At 34.7% G+C, this 16,268-nt stretch overlaps 1 protein-coding gene across 5 annotated transcripts in view; it reads right to left on the bottom strand.

The window, feature by feature from the left end:
- Positions 1–16,268, bottom strand: part of LOC110024235 (histone deacetylase 14) — a 52,768-nt gene that overhangs the window by 19,909 nt on the left and 16,591 nt on the right. For 2 of the 5 annotated variants that reach the window (XM_020724087.1, XM_020724097.1), the window contains exons 3-5: positions 12,196–12,270; positions 5,414–5,515; positions 4,495–4,566 (exon numbers count right to left, since the gene is read on the bottom strand). In XM_020724087.1, coding sequence (XP_020579746.1) covers positions 4,495–4,566; positions 5,414–5,515; positions 12,196–12,270 — 249 coding nt within the window. The remainder of the gene's footprint in view (positions 1–4,494; positions 4,567–5,413; positions 5,516–12,195; positions 12,271–16,268) is intronic. The other 3 variants (XM_020724105.1, XM_020724113.1, XM_020724121.1) reach the window with 3 other exon arrangements.

Below are 16,268 nucleotides of genomic sequence, written 5' to 3'. Positions count from 1 at the left end.
TCAGTTGATAACTTAGACACTCGATCTTGTTTCTTGCTCTTCCACGAGATTAAAGAGTTGCCGAGAAACATGCACCATCCAGTAATAGATTGGCGTGTATCAAAACAACCAGCCCAATCGACATCACTATAGGCTGTTAAGGTGATAGGAGACTTTACAGAAAAGAACAAACCACGATGAGAAGTATCTTTCAAATATCGAATAATACGTCGAACTGTAGCTAAATGAAGATGTGTAGGGGCTTGCATAAATTAATTAATTTGTTGCACAACAAATGAAATATCAGGACGCATAATAGTCAGATAATTGAGATATAGAGATGGTTCAGATAGAAAGTCACCCTCATTCTGTTGATATTTGACATTTACCTCCAAAGGGGTATCAGTGGAGCGACCATCTTGAAGACCAGTCAAAGCAATGAGTCCCTTTGTATAGTTGTGCTGATGAAGAAAAATACCAACGGCAGAAGAGTGAACCTCAAGTCCTAAGAAATAAGTTAATGACCCTAAATCTTTCATATGAAAAGAACTCTGAAGACGTTTTTGTAGCTGAGACATCAATTGATTATCAGATCCTGCGATGACAATATCATCAACATATACTAATAACAAAACAATTCCCTTCTTAGTCTTGCAAAGAAATAATGATGAATTATACTGACTTTGAATAAAAGACAAGTTAAGAAGGGTATTGCGAAACTTTTCAAACCAGGCCCGTGGAGCCTGCTTCAAACCTTATAGGGGCCGTTTGAGCTTACAAACATCATGTGAAGGTGCAGAAAATAAGCCTGGAGGAGGAGTCGTATAGACGTTTTCTTTGAGATCCCCATGTAAGAATGCATTCTTAACATACATCTGCTTTAAGAACCAGCCTTTAGATGCAACAATAGATAACATCAGTCGGACAGTTGTCATCTTAGCCACAGGTGCAATTGTTTTGTCATAATCAATCTCGTATTCTTGTCGATTACCAAGAGCTATCAATCTTGTCTTATATCTGTCAAGAGAGCCATCAGATCGGAGTTTAAGAGAATAAACACATTTACAACTAATGGGTTTAATACCTGTAGTACATGAAACAATATCTCAGGTGTGATTGTCTTGAAGTGCCTGAAGTTCCTCTTTCATGGCTTTGACCCAACAAGTCTGTTTAGCAGCTTGAAAGTAAGAGGTATAAACAGTAGTATTAGTTAAAATTGCAGAATACCGAGACAGATACGTCGGGTTGATCGTCGAATACTTATTGGAGCAATTTCTGGATTAGGGTCGGGGAGGATTGAAGATGAAGGGGGCAGGCAACGTGTGTAGACAATGTCTGGCTTGAATCGTTTATCAGCAGAAGAATTATCAAATTGTGGAAGTATAACTGTATCTGATGTGGACATATGATGTTGAAAGTAATATTCATGTTAAAAAAAATTACATTTCAAGAAATATGTTATCGACTATTAATCGAATCATAACACACAAAACCTTTATGATTAGGACTGTACCCCATAAAGGCATATCGGACTGACTGAGCTGCCAATTTATGACGTTCATAAGCAGGTAGATGAACAAAGCAAACACATCCGAAAGTATGCAGCGTATGATAATTAGGATGTTTATCAAAAACTCGATAGTAGGGAGACTCATACTTCAATTGTTAAGATGGTAAGCGATTAATGAGATAAACTGCAGTAGATAAAGCTTCAGTCCAAAATTTAGCTGGAACAGAATATTCTATCAGTAATGTGCGCACGGTATCCAATAGATGTCGATTTTTTCGTTCAGCAACTTCGTTTTGCTGCGGTGTATAGTATAGGGACATGAACGTTGTGAAACAATCTCTTTGTTCTGAAGAAATGCTTGAAACTCATGAGACATGTATTCACCGCCATTGTCAGAACGTAATGTTTTAATGCGAGCGGAGAACTGAGTTTCAACATATGTTAAAAATGTTTAGAATACAGTAAATACTTCTGTTTTGGCACGCAAAAAAAAGATCCAAGTAAATCGACTGTAATCATCAATAAATGTCACAAAATATCTATATTGAGCATGTGAACTAACTGGTGTAATTCCCCAAACATCACTATGAATAATATCAAAACATTTATTGGTACGAATGCCTGAAATAGGAAAAGGTAAAACTATTTATTCGGTTACTTCTCTTTGGTTTGTTGATTCAGGCGCCACAAATAATATGACTAGCATTGCTGAGCTATTGCATAACCAACGACCGTATACTGGTACTCAACATATTCAGGTTTCTAATGGAAATAATATTTCAATTACGAAAGTTGGTGATATTAACTCATCCTTCAAACATGTTTTGGTTTCTCCTAAATTATCAACTAACTTATTCTCTGTTGGTCAAATTGTGGATAATAACTCTGAAGTACATTTTTCTCATGATGGTTGTATTGTGCAGGATCAGGTGTCGAGGAAGGGGATAGCGGAAGGGGCCTAAAGTGGGCAGACTGTTTCCATTACAATTTACTATTCCTCAGAATATTTCATTAGCATCTTCAGTTGTTGAGAATAAGACAGACATCTGGCATAAAAGACTAGGTCATTCAAATGATATGATATTGAAGCATTTACATAAAAGTGTTTTTTGTTCTATAGATAAGAATTTAGTAGTTGATTATTCTGTTTGTAAACTTGGAAAAAGCAAGACATTACTTTTTCCTGCCTGCAGGAAACAATCCGTGCATCATTTGCTTCCTATTGACCAAGATTTTTTGTCTCAGTAGGAGCTGGGGTAGATCCATCAATATGACCCCAAAGTTCCTTCCCTTTTAAGAACATTCTGAGCTGAAACTCTCATGCGGCATAATTTTTTCCCGTAAATTTGATAACTAAGATTTCAGAAGAAATTTTAAATATATTAATCTCAATCGAAATATCCAAATAAATAAAATTCAAATCGAAAGGCTAGGGTCGAAGATCGAATAGTCGTGATCGTGACAATCGAACGAAGTGGATCGCGGCAGAACGGAGTGGGCCGACAGATTGGAGCGAACGAGCGAGCAAATCGCGGCGGATCAGATCACGACACGACAGGAGAGAACGAGCGAGTGGATCACGGCAGATCGCAGCACGGCAGGAGAAAATGACAGATCGCGACACGGCAAGAACGAGTGAAGGATCGCGACAGATCGCGGCAAGAACGAACGAAGGGAGATTGCGTCAGGCGGATCGAAACAGATCGCGGCAGGTGGATCGAAGGAGATCGCGGCAGATCGGAGCGACGAATTTCTTGTAATTGGAGTCGAGCGGCTTGAAGCAGACGTCCGAATATGTCGGACGAAGAAGATGTTGACGCAGCACCAGAGGTCCGATCGAATATGTCGGATGAAGAAGATGTCGTAAACTCAGCACCAGAGGTCCGATCAAAGATGTCGGATGAAGAAGATGTTGCACCACAGAAGATGTCGTAAAACTCAGCACCAGAGGTCCGATCGAAGGGAGTCGATCGGCTTGAAGCAGCGGTAGAACTCAAACAAAGCGAACGAGGACGCCGCAGAGCTCAAAGACAAGAACGAGTGTTCCGATGAGGAAGCAGTCAAAGATGCCGGCTAAAGATAACAAAAGCTAAAATTTCAAGGATTCAGGATCTAATACCATGACAATATTTTGAGCAAATAGGTTGAATGTCTTTTCCTTTGTTTTCATTCCAATAAATAGTAGTTTGTACAATCTATTTTAGGTACATATTCAGTATAATCTAATTTAAGTAACTTAATTAATACATACTCATAATCTAAATATTCAGCTAAAAGGAAAGAATCCGTACAAATATAATATTTTCTTCTTTGCAGTATTGCAAAGAAGGAAACTCTTTATTCTGTCTGATTTCTTTTATTCCTGATTGATACCTCCGACGGCCGACTTCTCATCCGACCGGCCATTAGAACTCGATAAATTCCCCCCCCAACACGAAAAACTCCAGAATGACAAACTCAACAAATGACGATAAAGATACCAAAACCAAGCCCAAAAAACAAGGGGTATCATTAGCAAATTATGTGTTTAAATTTATTTGATTTATAATTTTTTTTTTGTTTTTATTGTAGTTGTCGCCATCAATGAGCAAGAAAATTAGAAAACTTAATATGTATACTCAAAAATGATCTGCACGAATCTCGAGACTATCTAGCGGTCTAAATATGAAGGACTAAAATGTCATTTGCTCTTCTCTTTTAAGTAGGATCATATATGTAATTTTAATATATTTTTGTCCCTCTTATCTTCTATAAATATAAGGGTATTATGATGTATGAGGGGGACTTGGCTCTCCCCACTTTGTAATACATTTTCCTTATATAATAAAATGGGTCAGAGAGCCCGAGAAGACCCTATTTTCTCCCGTCAATGGAAGTCTTCCTCTTATCTCTTCTTCTCTCCCTCTTTCACGCTCCTTCCCTTGGTCCAACGCATTATTCCTTGGGGACAAATTTCAATTCAACAAGTACAAAGTTAAAAAAAAAATTGTATGATTGAAGCTTACTGTTCCAGTTGCATAAGTTGGTCCTGATCCATCAATGAAGATAAGTCCTTCATCAGAGGCCTTTGACATAGCCTACTAGAAAAAAAAAAGGGTCTCAGTTAGATTCCTTGCCATGCGAAAATTTAAACATTTGAATTTCAAACTAATAAAAGTTGTTCAAAAAATAAGAAAGGGGATTATGGCCTTACTAAGAAAAAAAAATAGGAATAAGAATGCAAAAAAAAAGTATAGAGTAAAAGAAAACCATGACGGTAAACCTCCTGACTAATATAATTGCATAACTTCAAAAATAATTATCACAATGACCGCCTTTCCAAATTATAATTTTTTGACTGAGAGAATTAATTTGATTTCGCTGGATTTTTATAACAAGCAACATGCATCTGTACATAGAGAAAAATGAAAAATCACAATAAAAAGGAAATTAAGTACCAAAATAGTCCCCCTTAAGGTTTACATGGAGCGATTTTATTCCTAGAGTCTTTAAAAATGTCAAAATAATCCCCATACTCTCTAAATTGAAGCTTAAATAGTCTCTCCTAGGACAATTTCAGCCCACATTAAAAGAGGCCAAAGACTAAATTAACAATTTTACAGACACTGGACTAAAATGACTAATTGCAAAGAGTCAGGGGACTATTTTGAAACTCTTCTCAAAGAATATTAGACAAGCACAACCAGAAAAAGAAAGACTTGAATGCCTTCTTTAGTGTCTCCAGGAAACACAGAAACAACTACAGCACTGATAATATTATATTGTCAATTGATTGCATGTATATCCTTTCCACGTAATGATGAGGTAGAGATTAAAGACAAGCATATTTCCGCTAGGAATTTAAGTTAGGGCAACACAATAAACAAGAAATTAAAACAATACATTATCTCCAATAGAAACAACGAATCAAAATGCAGCAGTTACCTTCTCAAGTCCCGTTACATAGGCCCTTTCATGCACACGTGCAATATCATCCACAGAAGCTGTCGTGAAATTTTGCATTTCAAAAACTTCTAAACCACAATACTGAAGCAAAGAATTCAAAGTGTTACATTATTATGATTATCCATAATTGCTAAAGTTTCTTTGGGGAAATAAGTAAGAAAATCATGTTCAATACATAAAACTTATCGTTCGATAATCCAACATTTTTATAACAATTTAACCACTCATCAAGAAAGTGAGAAAAGCAAGAATTATCCGATGAAATATACAATAACCCTCACAAACCTAAGTTCAATGGTGTAATTCACCATCAAGACCATCAAGTACACTATAAATATTATCAAAATTCAATATAATTAAAGTCTGTATTTTTTTAAAAATTAATATTATCTTGCATGCATTGAGGCCTTGACTAAAGAAAAAATGGATGCATTTGGTGGTTGCCAAATGACCATAGAAATTCATGATTTTCCTTTATAAAGAGAGAATGAATCATGTCCATATAAAAGCAAAAAAAAAAGTAATTTCCCTATTGATTTTCCTTTTAATTATGTTATAATTGAGTTTCAAAATAAAAATAAAGGCGGCTATCCTTCCCACCACAAATGTGACTACGTAGACACAAAAACTAAATTGAATCCACATTTATTTTGCATTCAAATATATTTATAATATTCATAAACAGATGATCTAGATTTTGAGATACCATACTTCATATTTCGAATACAATAAGTTAATTGAATAAATTTTATTTTACATGTCATTTACATTTGAAATAAGATCATTGACTTTAATTTTTCTCAATGAATCAAAAATAAGTTTTTGAAACTACAGTTGTATTTCACTTGTGAGTTGTTTATTACTCAGCCTTGAAATTTGCAAACCCTAGGGTCTGGTTGTGACAATTTGCTTTTATAGACCATCTCTTTAAAATCATATTGTAATAACTGAAAAATGAATAATAATAATAATAATAATAATAATAATAATAATATAAATAAATAAATTTTAATGAGATGCGTCTGTTAGAAAAGACGAAACTCCCAACTGAAATTTATCATTTGCCTCTCTCACACTGCCACATATTTGAATAGAAAAAAAAAATCGAGAGAGAGAGAAAGGGATCGTGAGAGATCGAGAGAGTGGGGTAGAGGAAGTAGAAAAAGGAGAAGGATGAAGTAAAACCCACAGCATAGGGAGAAGAAGAAGAAGAGGGACTTAGAGGAGGCAAGCCGCTTAGCTGGACGTTTCGCTCCACTGTGTGCGATAGAACTGAAGGGGAAGAAGGCTCGAGCGACTCGGTTGAGTGCTGCGAGCAGTAAAGGAAAGGAGGAGAAGAAGGAAAGCTCGTTTAGTGTTAGGTATGACTCATAATACCAGGATTTGGAGTCTCTTGGAATGAAGAGATGTCTCTTGAAATTGAAGAGATGTGTCTCTTAGAATTCAGTGGGTTGAGATCAGCGAGGGCGCAGCAGAAGCGGAGCGAAGCAGAGCGGAGCGGAAGAATCTGTTTATTTGAATTTATTTGTGCAAATTGACAGAGAAAATTTCAGGTTTATTTGAATTTATTTGTGGTGTGTGTTTTGTTTCATACAAGACAGGTAAAAGTCACTGCAGGATTAAATTCGAATGGTAATATCTGGTGCAAATTTTGAGATAGTGAAGTTTAACGGAACAAGGAACATCGGATTGTGACAAACAAATGTGAAAGATTTGTTGGCACAAGAAATTTTGAAGACATTACGAGTTATGAAACCTGATGGTATTATCTATAAACTGTTGGGGAGTGCAGTTGTAGGTGGAGTTAACTCTGTCGGATCATATGATGGAAATGCAGCAAGTATGTTGACCAAGCCAGGTATTTTCAACAAGTTCTTGAATTGCTTGAACTTGTTGAATGTTAGCAGTTGCTAGTTGGCATGGTTGTCCAACCCACTCACTACAGTGTAAGAAACTTCATGATGCATTTTCTCCTAAGGGGCTGGATATTCGCCAAGGTGGATAATTGTTAGGTATGAACTCATAATACCAGCTTGGAATGAAGAGATGTCTCTTGGAATTGAAGAGATGTGTCTCTTGGAATTCAGTGGGTTGAGATCAGCGAGGGCGCAGCAGAAGCATGGTGGCCCAACCCACATTAGTGCAAGTGTAACTCCCAAGTAGTTTTTCTCCTAAGGGGCTGTATATTCGCCAAGGTGGAGATTTGTTATGGTATGGCTTATATACCATATAGGGACAGACGCTAGAACGAAGCGGAGCAGAGCGGAGCGAAGCAAAAGAATCTGTCCAAATCGGGAAGTTACGTTATGTGGGTTGGGGGTGTTGGGTCAACGTCCCGCTATACGGTACAGGGGTAATTTGGGAATTACATATTGTACTGTAGGGCTTACTCTAGGATTATAAATAGACATGTTTGTAATCCTAGGTCTTTGAGAGAGTTGGATTCTCTATTCTGTAACCTCTTTTCTGAATATTGAAAAGGAATACGCCGCTCTGCTCCCGATGATGTAGGCATCTTTGTCGAACCTCGTTAAATCTCTGTGTTCTTCTGGATTTGTGTCGATTACTGTTTTTCTTCGCCCTAATTTTCTCAACATTTAGGTACCTCATGGGCTCAACCGTGCTCTGCCAACTATCGCGGGCAAGGAGGAAACCCATCTGTGTATTTGGAAGGTTCGAACCCTTACCTCAAGTGAAAGGAAGAGGTAGGAGAGTTGTGCGGCTCGCAAAGGAGGATGGAGAAGGAAGGCTCGCGGGATCTTTTCTGCATATGTGCAAGTCAGGAATGGTGGGGCTAGGTGTCAAGTGGGACACTACACGGGAATGGGTCACTCTGCAATGGGGCCCACTTGACACGTGACATCCTATTATTAGACTATGAATACATCTGGAGTCCTGAAATAATATTTTTTTGACCGCAAGTGGGGAAGATGATGAAAGTGTTGGTTCAAATTAATTAGGGCATGTAGAAGATTTAAAAAGTTAAAGTATTAATTTATTTAAGTTATTATTGTTATTTATTTAAATTAAGTTATGAAATGTAATATCTAGTAAATTCAATTAATTTTTAGAAATATCCTAATGATGATTCTTACAATTTTAGCTATTTAGCGAAAATGATTAAGCAGAACAAAAATTTGTTAAGGAGATCAACTTCGGGTATAAATTCTAAATTTTACATTTTATTATTATATGCTTCATTAATTTGTGTTAAATTACAAACAAGATTTAAGATGTATTATTAATTGTCTTCGAATGTATTGAACTAAATAATAAATGGGTAATGTTAAGATTAAGACTAATTTAGAAAAGTACCTATATTAATTAATAATAAATAATAATTTAATTAGATAAAAAGGGAAAATTAAAATATCTAATTAGTTAAGTTAAAATTCTTGAGAAACTAGATCAAAAGTTTATTTAAATTTATTAAATATGATGTGTTATTGAAAGCTAATTAAGCCTAATATGTTATTATAGGTTCAAAAAAAAGTATTAAAATTATCTGAGGAAAAGGATAGCAGACAACATCGCTGAGGTGTATAATATGTTTTTTTTATTTTACAATGGATCTATTTATTTATGCATATTTTTATTGTTTCCCTGCTTTTAATTTTAAAATGCAAAAGTCTATATTCCCTTTTGAATGTTAAATGCAAGTTTTATTTTAAATGCTAAATGCAAGCTAAAAATTAATAAAATATGATACATGCATGCATATAGGAGTCAACCCTGGATGGTACTAGCAGGGAGAATGCATTGTACCAGTGCATGAAATGGAAATGGAAAAGGTTGTCTACCTTTGTGATGGGTTGGAAAAGGTTAAACACATATTCTTATAAAGTATACGTTTAAACGGTGACTCACAATTATGAAAAGTGTAACATAAATTAATGAAAGAAAATAAAATTATTTACTTTACTGCTTTCTTTTACTGCACAGCTTTTACTGTTACCACATTTTTTCAAAATATTTTAAAATGAGAATTATTGTAATTAAGAAATATTTACCCACTAAGTATTTTAAATCAAAAATATTTGCTAATCTTTTTACAGGAAAAAAGATTATAAATTAGATGGATCCCAGTGAGTGCATGTACAGACACCGTGGAGCGCAAGCTGATAGGTATTGCAGTTTAACTTATTTTCAGTTCATCGAATTATCTTCAATTTTGCCCTAATTAAGAAAATCTTTGGCTGTTTTTTGGGTTTCAACATGATGGAATGAGAATGACTAGATAAGAGATTTATGGAATGAAAACATCAAGAATAGAAAAAAATAACTGTTCAAGACATTATCCACTGAAAACTGGAGAATGGTAGCTTATCCTTTTGGCGTGATAAATGACAAAAAGGATATCTATCGTCATGCTTTACACATGATAAAAAAGACTTGACTGTGGTTGATCTTTACTTGATGAAGGGTGGAACTTGGAGTTGCTCACCAATATGTTAGGTAAGGATATATCTCTAAGATTTCTTTTGATAAGTCCCAAAAGGATAAAATTTTGTTGACTGAAACTATCAATTGCTCTATTATTAAAACTATCTATTCAAAACTTTACGTTGGGACAAGATGTACTGGGGTGGTGCGATTTGGAATAAATGTTTGACCTCTTTTATGTCTTTTTGTTTTGTTGGAAAGTTTTACTTGGTTTGATTCCAATGGATGATATCCTTAAATTGAAGGATTTATAATCTCCTCCCAAGGTTTGCTTTGCAAGTCGTAGAAGGAAAGCCTAAACCATGTGTTTTTTGGATGTGTCTACACTATCAAAATGTGGACAATTTTAGGTGATCGAGCTGCTATCAAAACCCATCCATTGGGTAGGGCGGATCTGTCACAGAGCAGGTAACATTGGTGTCATCCTATTCATAAACAACATATATTTAACAACATTCCTTTCATTTGCATTTGGTTCATTTGATTGGCTAGATATTCCCACAAGCATGAGAATTGTTGAATTAAGCATGATAGGGTGATTTCAAATATCCTATCTTATATACATAAATTGTTTATTAATCATAAATTTAAGTCATCCTTCTTTGCTAGCTAAGAGGATTGACTAGGTTATGATATACCTGGCAGAAATTTTTGTGAGGTCTCTCTTATATGGTGTAAAAAATCATCTTTCCCTAGGATTAAGATAAATACAGATGGTAGTTAGAAGGCTGATTGTGCAGGTGCAGGTGGGGTTTATAAGTCTCATTCTGGTAAGTTATTATGTTTTTTTCTTCACCTTGAATGGTTGTTTATGTATTATCCGCAGAGTTATATGTTGTTTGGTTGGCCTCTTTTACGACTAAAATGAACTGAAAATTCTTGCAAATTGAGATGGATTCAACTATTTTGTCGAACATATTGGCGAATGATAAAGAACCTCCTTGATATTTAAGTGTTGATTTATGTAGGATTACGCAACTTTCAACAAATATTGTCACCACATAGAGCTACACACCCAGGGAAACTAATAGCCCAGCAGATTTCCTTGCTAAAGCTGCTACACATACTAAGGCTAAAATCCTAAAAACCAAGCCTGAGTGCGATCTTAAGCTACTCCTAATGGGGGACAATCTCAATATGCCTTATCTTAAACCTTTCTCTTAAGATGGCATCTTTGTTTTTTCTTTGCCTTCTTCTTTACTTGAATTTAGCTATTTCTTTTGTTTTGGAGACTTTTTGGGGTACACTTGTATTTGTTTTAGACTTTTGGGTGAGTTTGTACACCTGGAGTTTGGAACCCTAGGAGTGAGCACTGTATTTTTTTATTTGTAGTGGGATCCAATCTCCAAAAAATATGTAACTTTACTTTTGAGCAATAAAATTAACTACAGATTTTCTTAAAAAAAATGAATCAAATATTATAAAAATTAAGTTTTTAGAATTATAATGACTCTTTTACGCTTTGGTGGCTCTTTTATGAAATTTTTAATATTGAATTGTTAGTAATATAAATAGAATAACACTATTATATTTTTCACTATCCAACCATCCGTTCCCATGTTGGTTAATTTCAAGCCCCGGTTGGAGTCGTGACACATTGTAGGAATTCCTGAAAATAATATTTTTATCTATCCTTGATGTTTTCATTCCGTAAATCTTATTTACTCATTCTCATTCCATCATGTTGAAACCTCAAAAACAGCCAAAGTTTTTCTTAATCAGGGCAAAATTGAAGATAATCCAATGAACGGGAAATGACTTAAAAACCATGCTACTCGGGAGAACTAGTACAGTTAAATAGATGTGTTTAAAAACGGCAAGCAAAGAATTCATGATGAATGAAGAAAAAGAGAAACTAGAAAGGAACAAACAGCCATCCAAAGAACTTTGCACTGGCAGAAATAATATTATTGCACAATTTACTCCTATAAAACAAAACACTCACATAAAACATAATTAACATAGTATCATGTGTTTCAATGAAACCAAACAGAGATTATGCTAGACGTTACACATATAAGGCATACGTTACGTAGAAAACTGGTTGTCAAGGCCACTAAAATTACGTAGCCACTGAAACAAAATACATGGATAGCTACAAAGTCCCATGGCAACAAGAAAAAAAATTACTTGCTAATCATATTTTCCTTTCGTGCTTAGTCTATTTCGTAAATCACAAACTCCACAGAAAGAATCTCCCATGGTTAACTTAAAAAGCCGCAACAGCATGGTCACACAAAATTATCATTAACCTGCCTAAACTGATGTATGATTTGCTTATAAAGAAAGAAGATAGATCTTTTGCTCTTCTTACTTACCTTGGATGTGAGCTCAAACTCCTCAAGAGCATTAACTATTGCAGGAACCCTTAAATTAGATTCAGGGTGATATTCCTGTATTAGAACCCAAAAATAATATTATTCGAAAATTTTAGTAGCATAATAAAAAGTTTAAGAAATTTGTAATAAAAATATTCAGAAAAGACAACTAGAAGCCTCGGTGAATAAAAATACCAACTGCTTAATGTCAAACAAAGATCCAAAAATGGAAGGCAAAAAACTGTAGAATGTTTTCAGATTCCTGCTAAAGCCAGGAAATATTTCTTACAGGTAGATCAAAAGAAGACTCCAATCGTATTCAGAATAGAAGATATGAAATGAGGTATGTTAATAATACCTCGGATTAATCATTACTCTATTTTAACTTAAAATAGCATGACTTTATCAATTCTAAGATTTTGTTTTATTACTAGTACATCTCAAAAGAGGAACTAGCTCTTCAGATATGGACAAATGCCGAGAACTATTAATGAAAGATTCTCAAGTGATCGAGAATTAAGACTTGAAAATGTCTTTACCAATTACTTTGATCCTGTAGTCAAAATCATCTTACAAACCGCATTATGGGATAAGTTGGCTGCTTGAAGTTTGAGAACATATTTTGAAGAAACATAAAGTTTGTCAAGTCCATATTTATGGCTGAAAGTAACAGAAGCCAACACTGATTTTACGCCACAAGTTTCCAAAAAAAATGCAGAAGTGATGATTTTACTTTCGCACTCAAAATGAGGGAAAATGAGATCATTGTTTTCTGAAACACATTCTTTACGCACCTGACCTGTTCGGGTAAACTGCGTTTTGGCAGCTTATGCGTTTTCAAAATGCTGAAAACAACTTTTTTACACCGCACCTATCTAGGTGCGGTGACATCTTTCTGGCAACGGTCTGGCTTTTCCAAAAAAATAAAAATATGTAATAGTCACCGCACCTAGCTTAATGTAATAGTCACCGCACCTCGCACCTAGCTTATCAGCAAATTATTTTTAATCAGCTTATCAGCAGATTACTCAATAAGTTGCGGCTGCCCCAAATAAACCCTTAATGTGATCGAACCATCTAAGGCAACCCTCTTTAATCTTGTATGTCACTAGAGCTACTCCAACCCTTTCACACAAATATTCGTTTTGCATTTTATCTCTCCGTGTAAAGCCACTCATCCACCTAAGCATTCTCATCTCAAAAACACTTAACTTAATTTTATGCTTCTCTTTTATAGACTAACATTCTACGCTATAAAGCATTGCAGGTCTCACAACAATCTTATTAAATTTTTCTTTATGCCTAAGCGGTACTTTTCTATCACACAATAGGCCCCATGCATTCCTCCACTTCAAGAATCCAACTTGAATTCTACTAATAACATCCTCATCTATATCACCATCGCTTTGGACAATAGAGCCGAGATATCTAAAACATTCACTCCTCTTTAATGACATGATCACACATTGTTACAACCCTGCCACAAGATATACTACTACTAAAACTATATTCCGTGTATTCAATTTTCGATCTACTCAAACGAAAGTTTTTTGACTCTAAAGTTGACCTCCATAATTAAAGTTTTACCCGAACTTTCTCTCTAGATATCATCCGTGAACAACATATACCAAAGTACATCCTCCTATAAATGTCTAGTAAAAACATTCATAACTAAAGTAAGAAAATATGGGCTTAAAGTAGATTCCGATGTAATCCAACTAAAATAAGAAAATACTAGTCAATCCTCCTGTTCGAACACAAGTAACAACTCTGGTATACATATCTTTAATGACTTGAATATAAGTCATATCAACATTTTCCTTTTCTCGAACTCGCCAAAAAACTTCTCTTGGAATCTTATCGTAAGCTTTTTCTAAATCAATAAAAATCATATGCAGATCCTCCTTACTCTATTTGTACTTCTCCATAAAATCTCTAAATAAATATATAGCTTCAATAGTAGGCTTACACGACATAAATCCAAACTGATTTTCAGAAATATTTGCATCACATCTTAACCTATGTTCAATTACTCTCTTCCAAAATTTTAATGTATGACATAATAATTTAATTCTATAAATTGCACACTCTTGTGCATCCCATTTATTCTTAAAAATTGGAAACAATAAATTCTTTTTACACAAATCATGCATCATTTTAATTTTTAAAATAATATTAAAAATTTAGTAAATCAAAAAATTCTCTCATCTCCTAAATATTATTACACTTCCATTGAAATACCAGCAGGTCCTACTTTTTCACACTTCATGGCCTCCTCAATTTTTATTTTATTAATACAACGGCAGAAATAAAAAGGATTGTTATCATTTATGACATTAAGATCGCTAAATTTGATTATATTTTCACAATATTCATTTAAAAGTTTATCAAAGTATCTCACCTACCTATGTTGAATATTCTCATCTAAGAAAAACACATTTGATTTTTAGCAAGAAAGAAAAAAAAACTCATAAAATTGAAAAAAAAAATTCATACATATGATATAAACCATTAAGATATTGATTTAATTTATTATCATAAAGACTAATCATAAAACTTAATCTTAAATTTTGATATAGAATTGAAGTTTGAAAAGTGATTATAGGTAAACATTCACTTAAAATTTAAATATTGTATAGGATTCAAGATCCATGGTAGCCTCATCCATTGTTCCACATCTTCAAACTAATCTTCATATTTATTTTCATATAATTCTATCTCATTTCCAACTTTAAAATATTTTTCATTCACTATAATTTTATCATTAATATCAATTAATCTGAAATTTCAAATAGTTTAAAATAAAAGAATAAACTAATAACATAATCAAGTAATCACTTAAATTATATTTTGAATTTTTTGAGGTGTTGTATCAAATATATCTAACATAGTACACTCTTTAGCACACCGTAATCGAGGTGTTGCCTCGAGGCAGCCTTGATGCATACGCCTCAGATGAAAAAGATGTAAACCTCACATTACATTGAGGCTAAAGATGTAAACCTTACATTCTGGATGTGACTTAAATCATTCAGAAAATTTATATCCAAAAATATGACAAGGAACGGTACGAAGAAATATTTTCAAATTTTGTTTTATGTCAAAATTCCAATAATCGAGATCCAACACACATATATTTATAAAATATGGTTGTAATATCCAATTCCATCAAAACTCTAGCCACAGTGAGTCTAGTAAAACTAGTTGTTGTAGCACCCATCTATAACAGCTTTCCAAAAATATAAACTAAAGAGAATAAAAAAAAAACTGGTTGAAATACTACAGGTGACATCATGAAAATGAGATCCAAACATGAGTGCTACAAGGCTCTGTTGAGAATTGGACCTTATTTAGGGTCCTATTGGAAAGAAAGGGAATATCGAAGAAGTCTAGGGGTGTATTTGTAAAATATTGTAATACATTATTTAAGCTCATGTTATAAATGTACAGAGTAGCTATAGAACAATTCATTCTTTTTGGTATCAAAGCCTAACCTTGCCGCTCGTCTCTCTCTCTCTCTCTCTCTCTCTCTCTCACCCATCCCTTTCGAAACCATTGATCGTGCTTCTACTGCAAAACCGGAGACACGACGTCTGCTAGATTTGTGAGATGAGGAAGAAGCAACGTCGTCCGTGTCGTGATTGTGAGACGAGGAAGAAGCCAAGTCATCGGGTATGTGTCGCAATCCTATCTATGTTGGGATTCTGCTCCCGCTCCTGCAACGAGACGGGGAAGAAGCATAGTTGTCGGGTCTGTATAGCAATCATGTTCCAGCTGCGAAACCAGACAAGTGACTTTGATTCAAGGAAGCGTGAGTGGCTTCGATACAAGAATTTTGGAGTTCTCTGTTTGTTGCGATCCTACTTTGCTGCGAAGAACGGTAGAGATAGAAGCGAAAGAATTCGAATCGATGAAGGGTTTCTTCGAACAGGGGAAATGCAGTCTTGTGATTGAGGATGACAGGAGATGAAGATACAGTGAGAGGTAAAGGAGTATAACTTATGGGAAAGATAGATCCTGAGGTTATGAAGGTCTTGATCAGGCTCATATTGGGAGCTAGTGTCTCGACAAGA

This window comes from Phalaenopsis equestris, unplaced genomic scaffold (assembly GCF_001263595.1).
Source record: "Phalaenopsis equestris unplaced genomic scaffold, ASM126359v1 Scaffold000002, whole genome shotgun sequence".
Classification (NCBI taxonomy): domain Eukaryota; kingdom Viridiplantae; phylum Streptophyta; class Magnoliopsida; order Asparagales; family Orchidaceae; genus Phalaenopsis; species Phalaenopsis equestris.
Note: the sequence above shows the minus strand (reverse complement) of the source record. Positions and strands in the feature narration are given on the sequence as shown.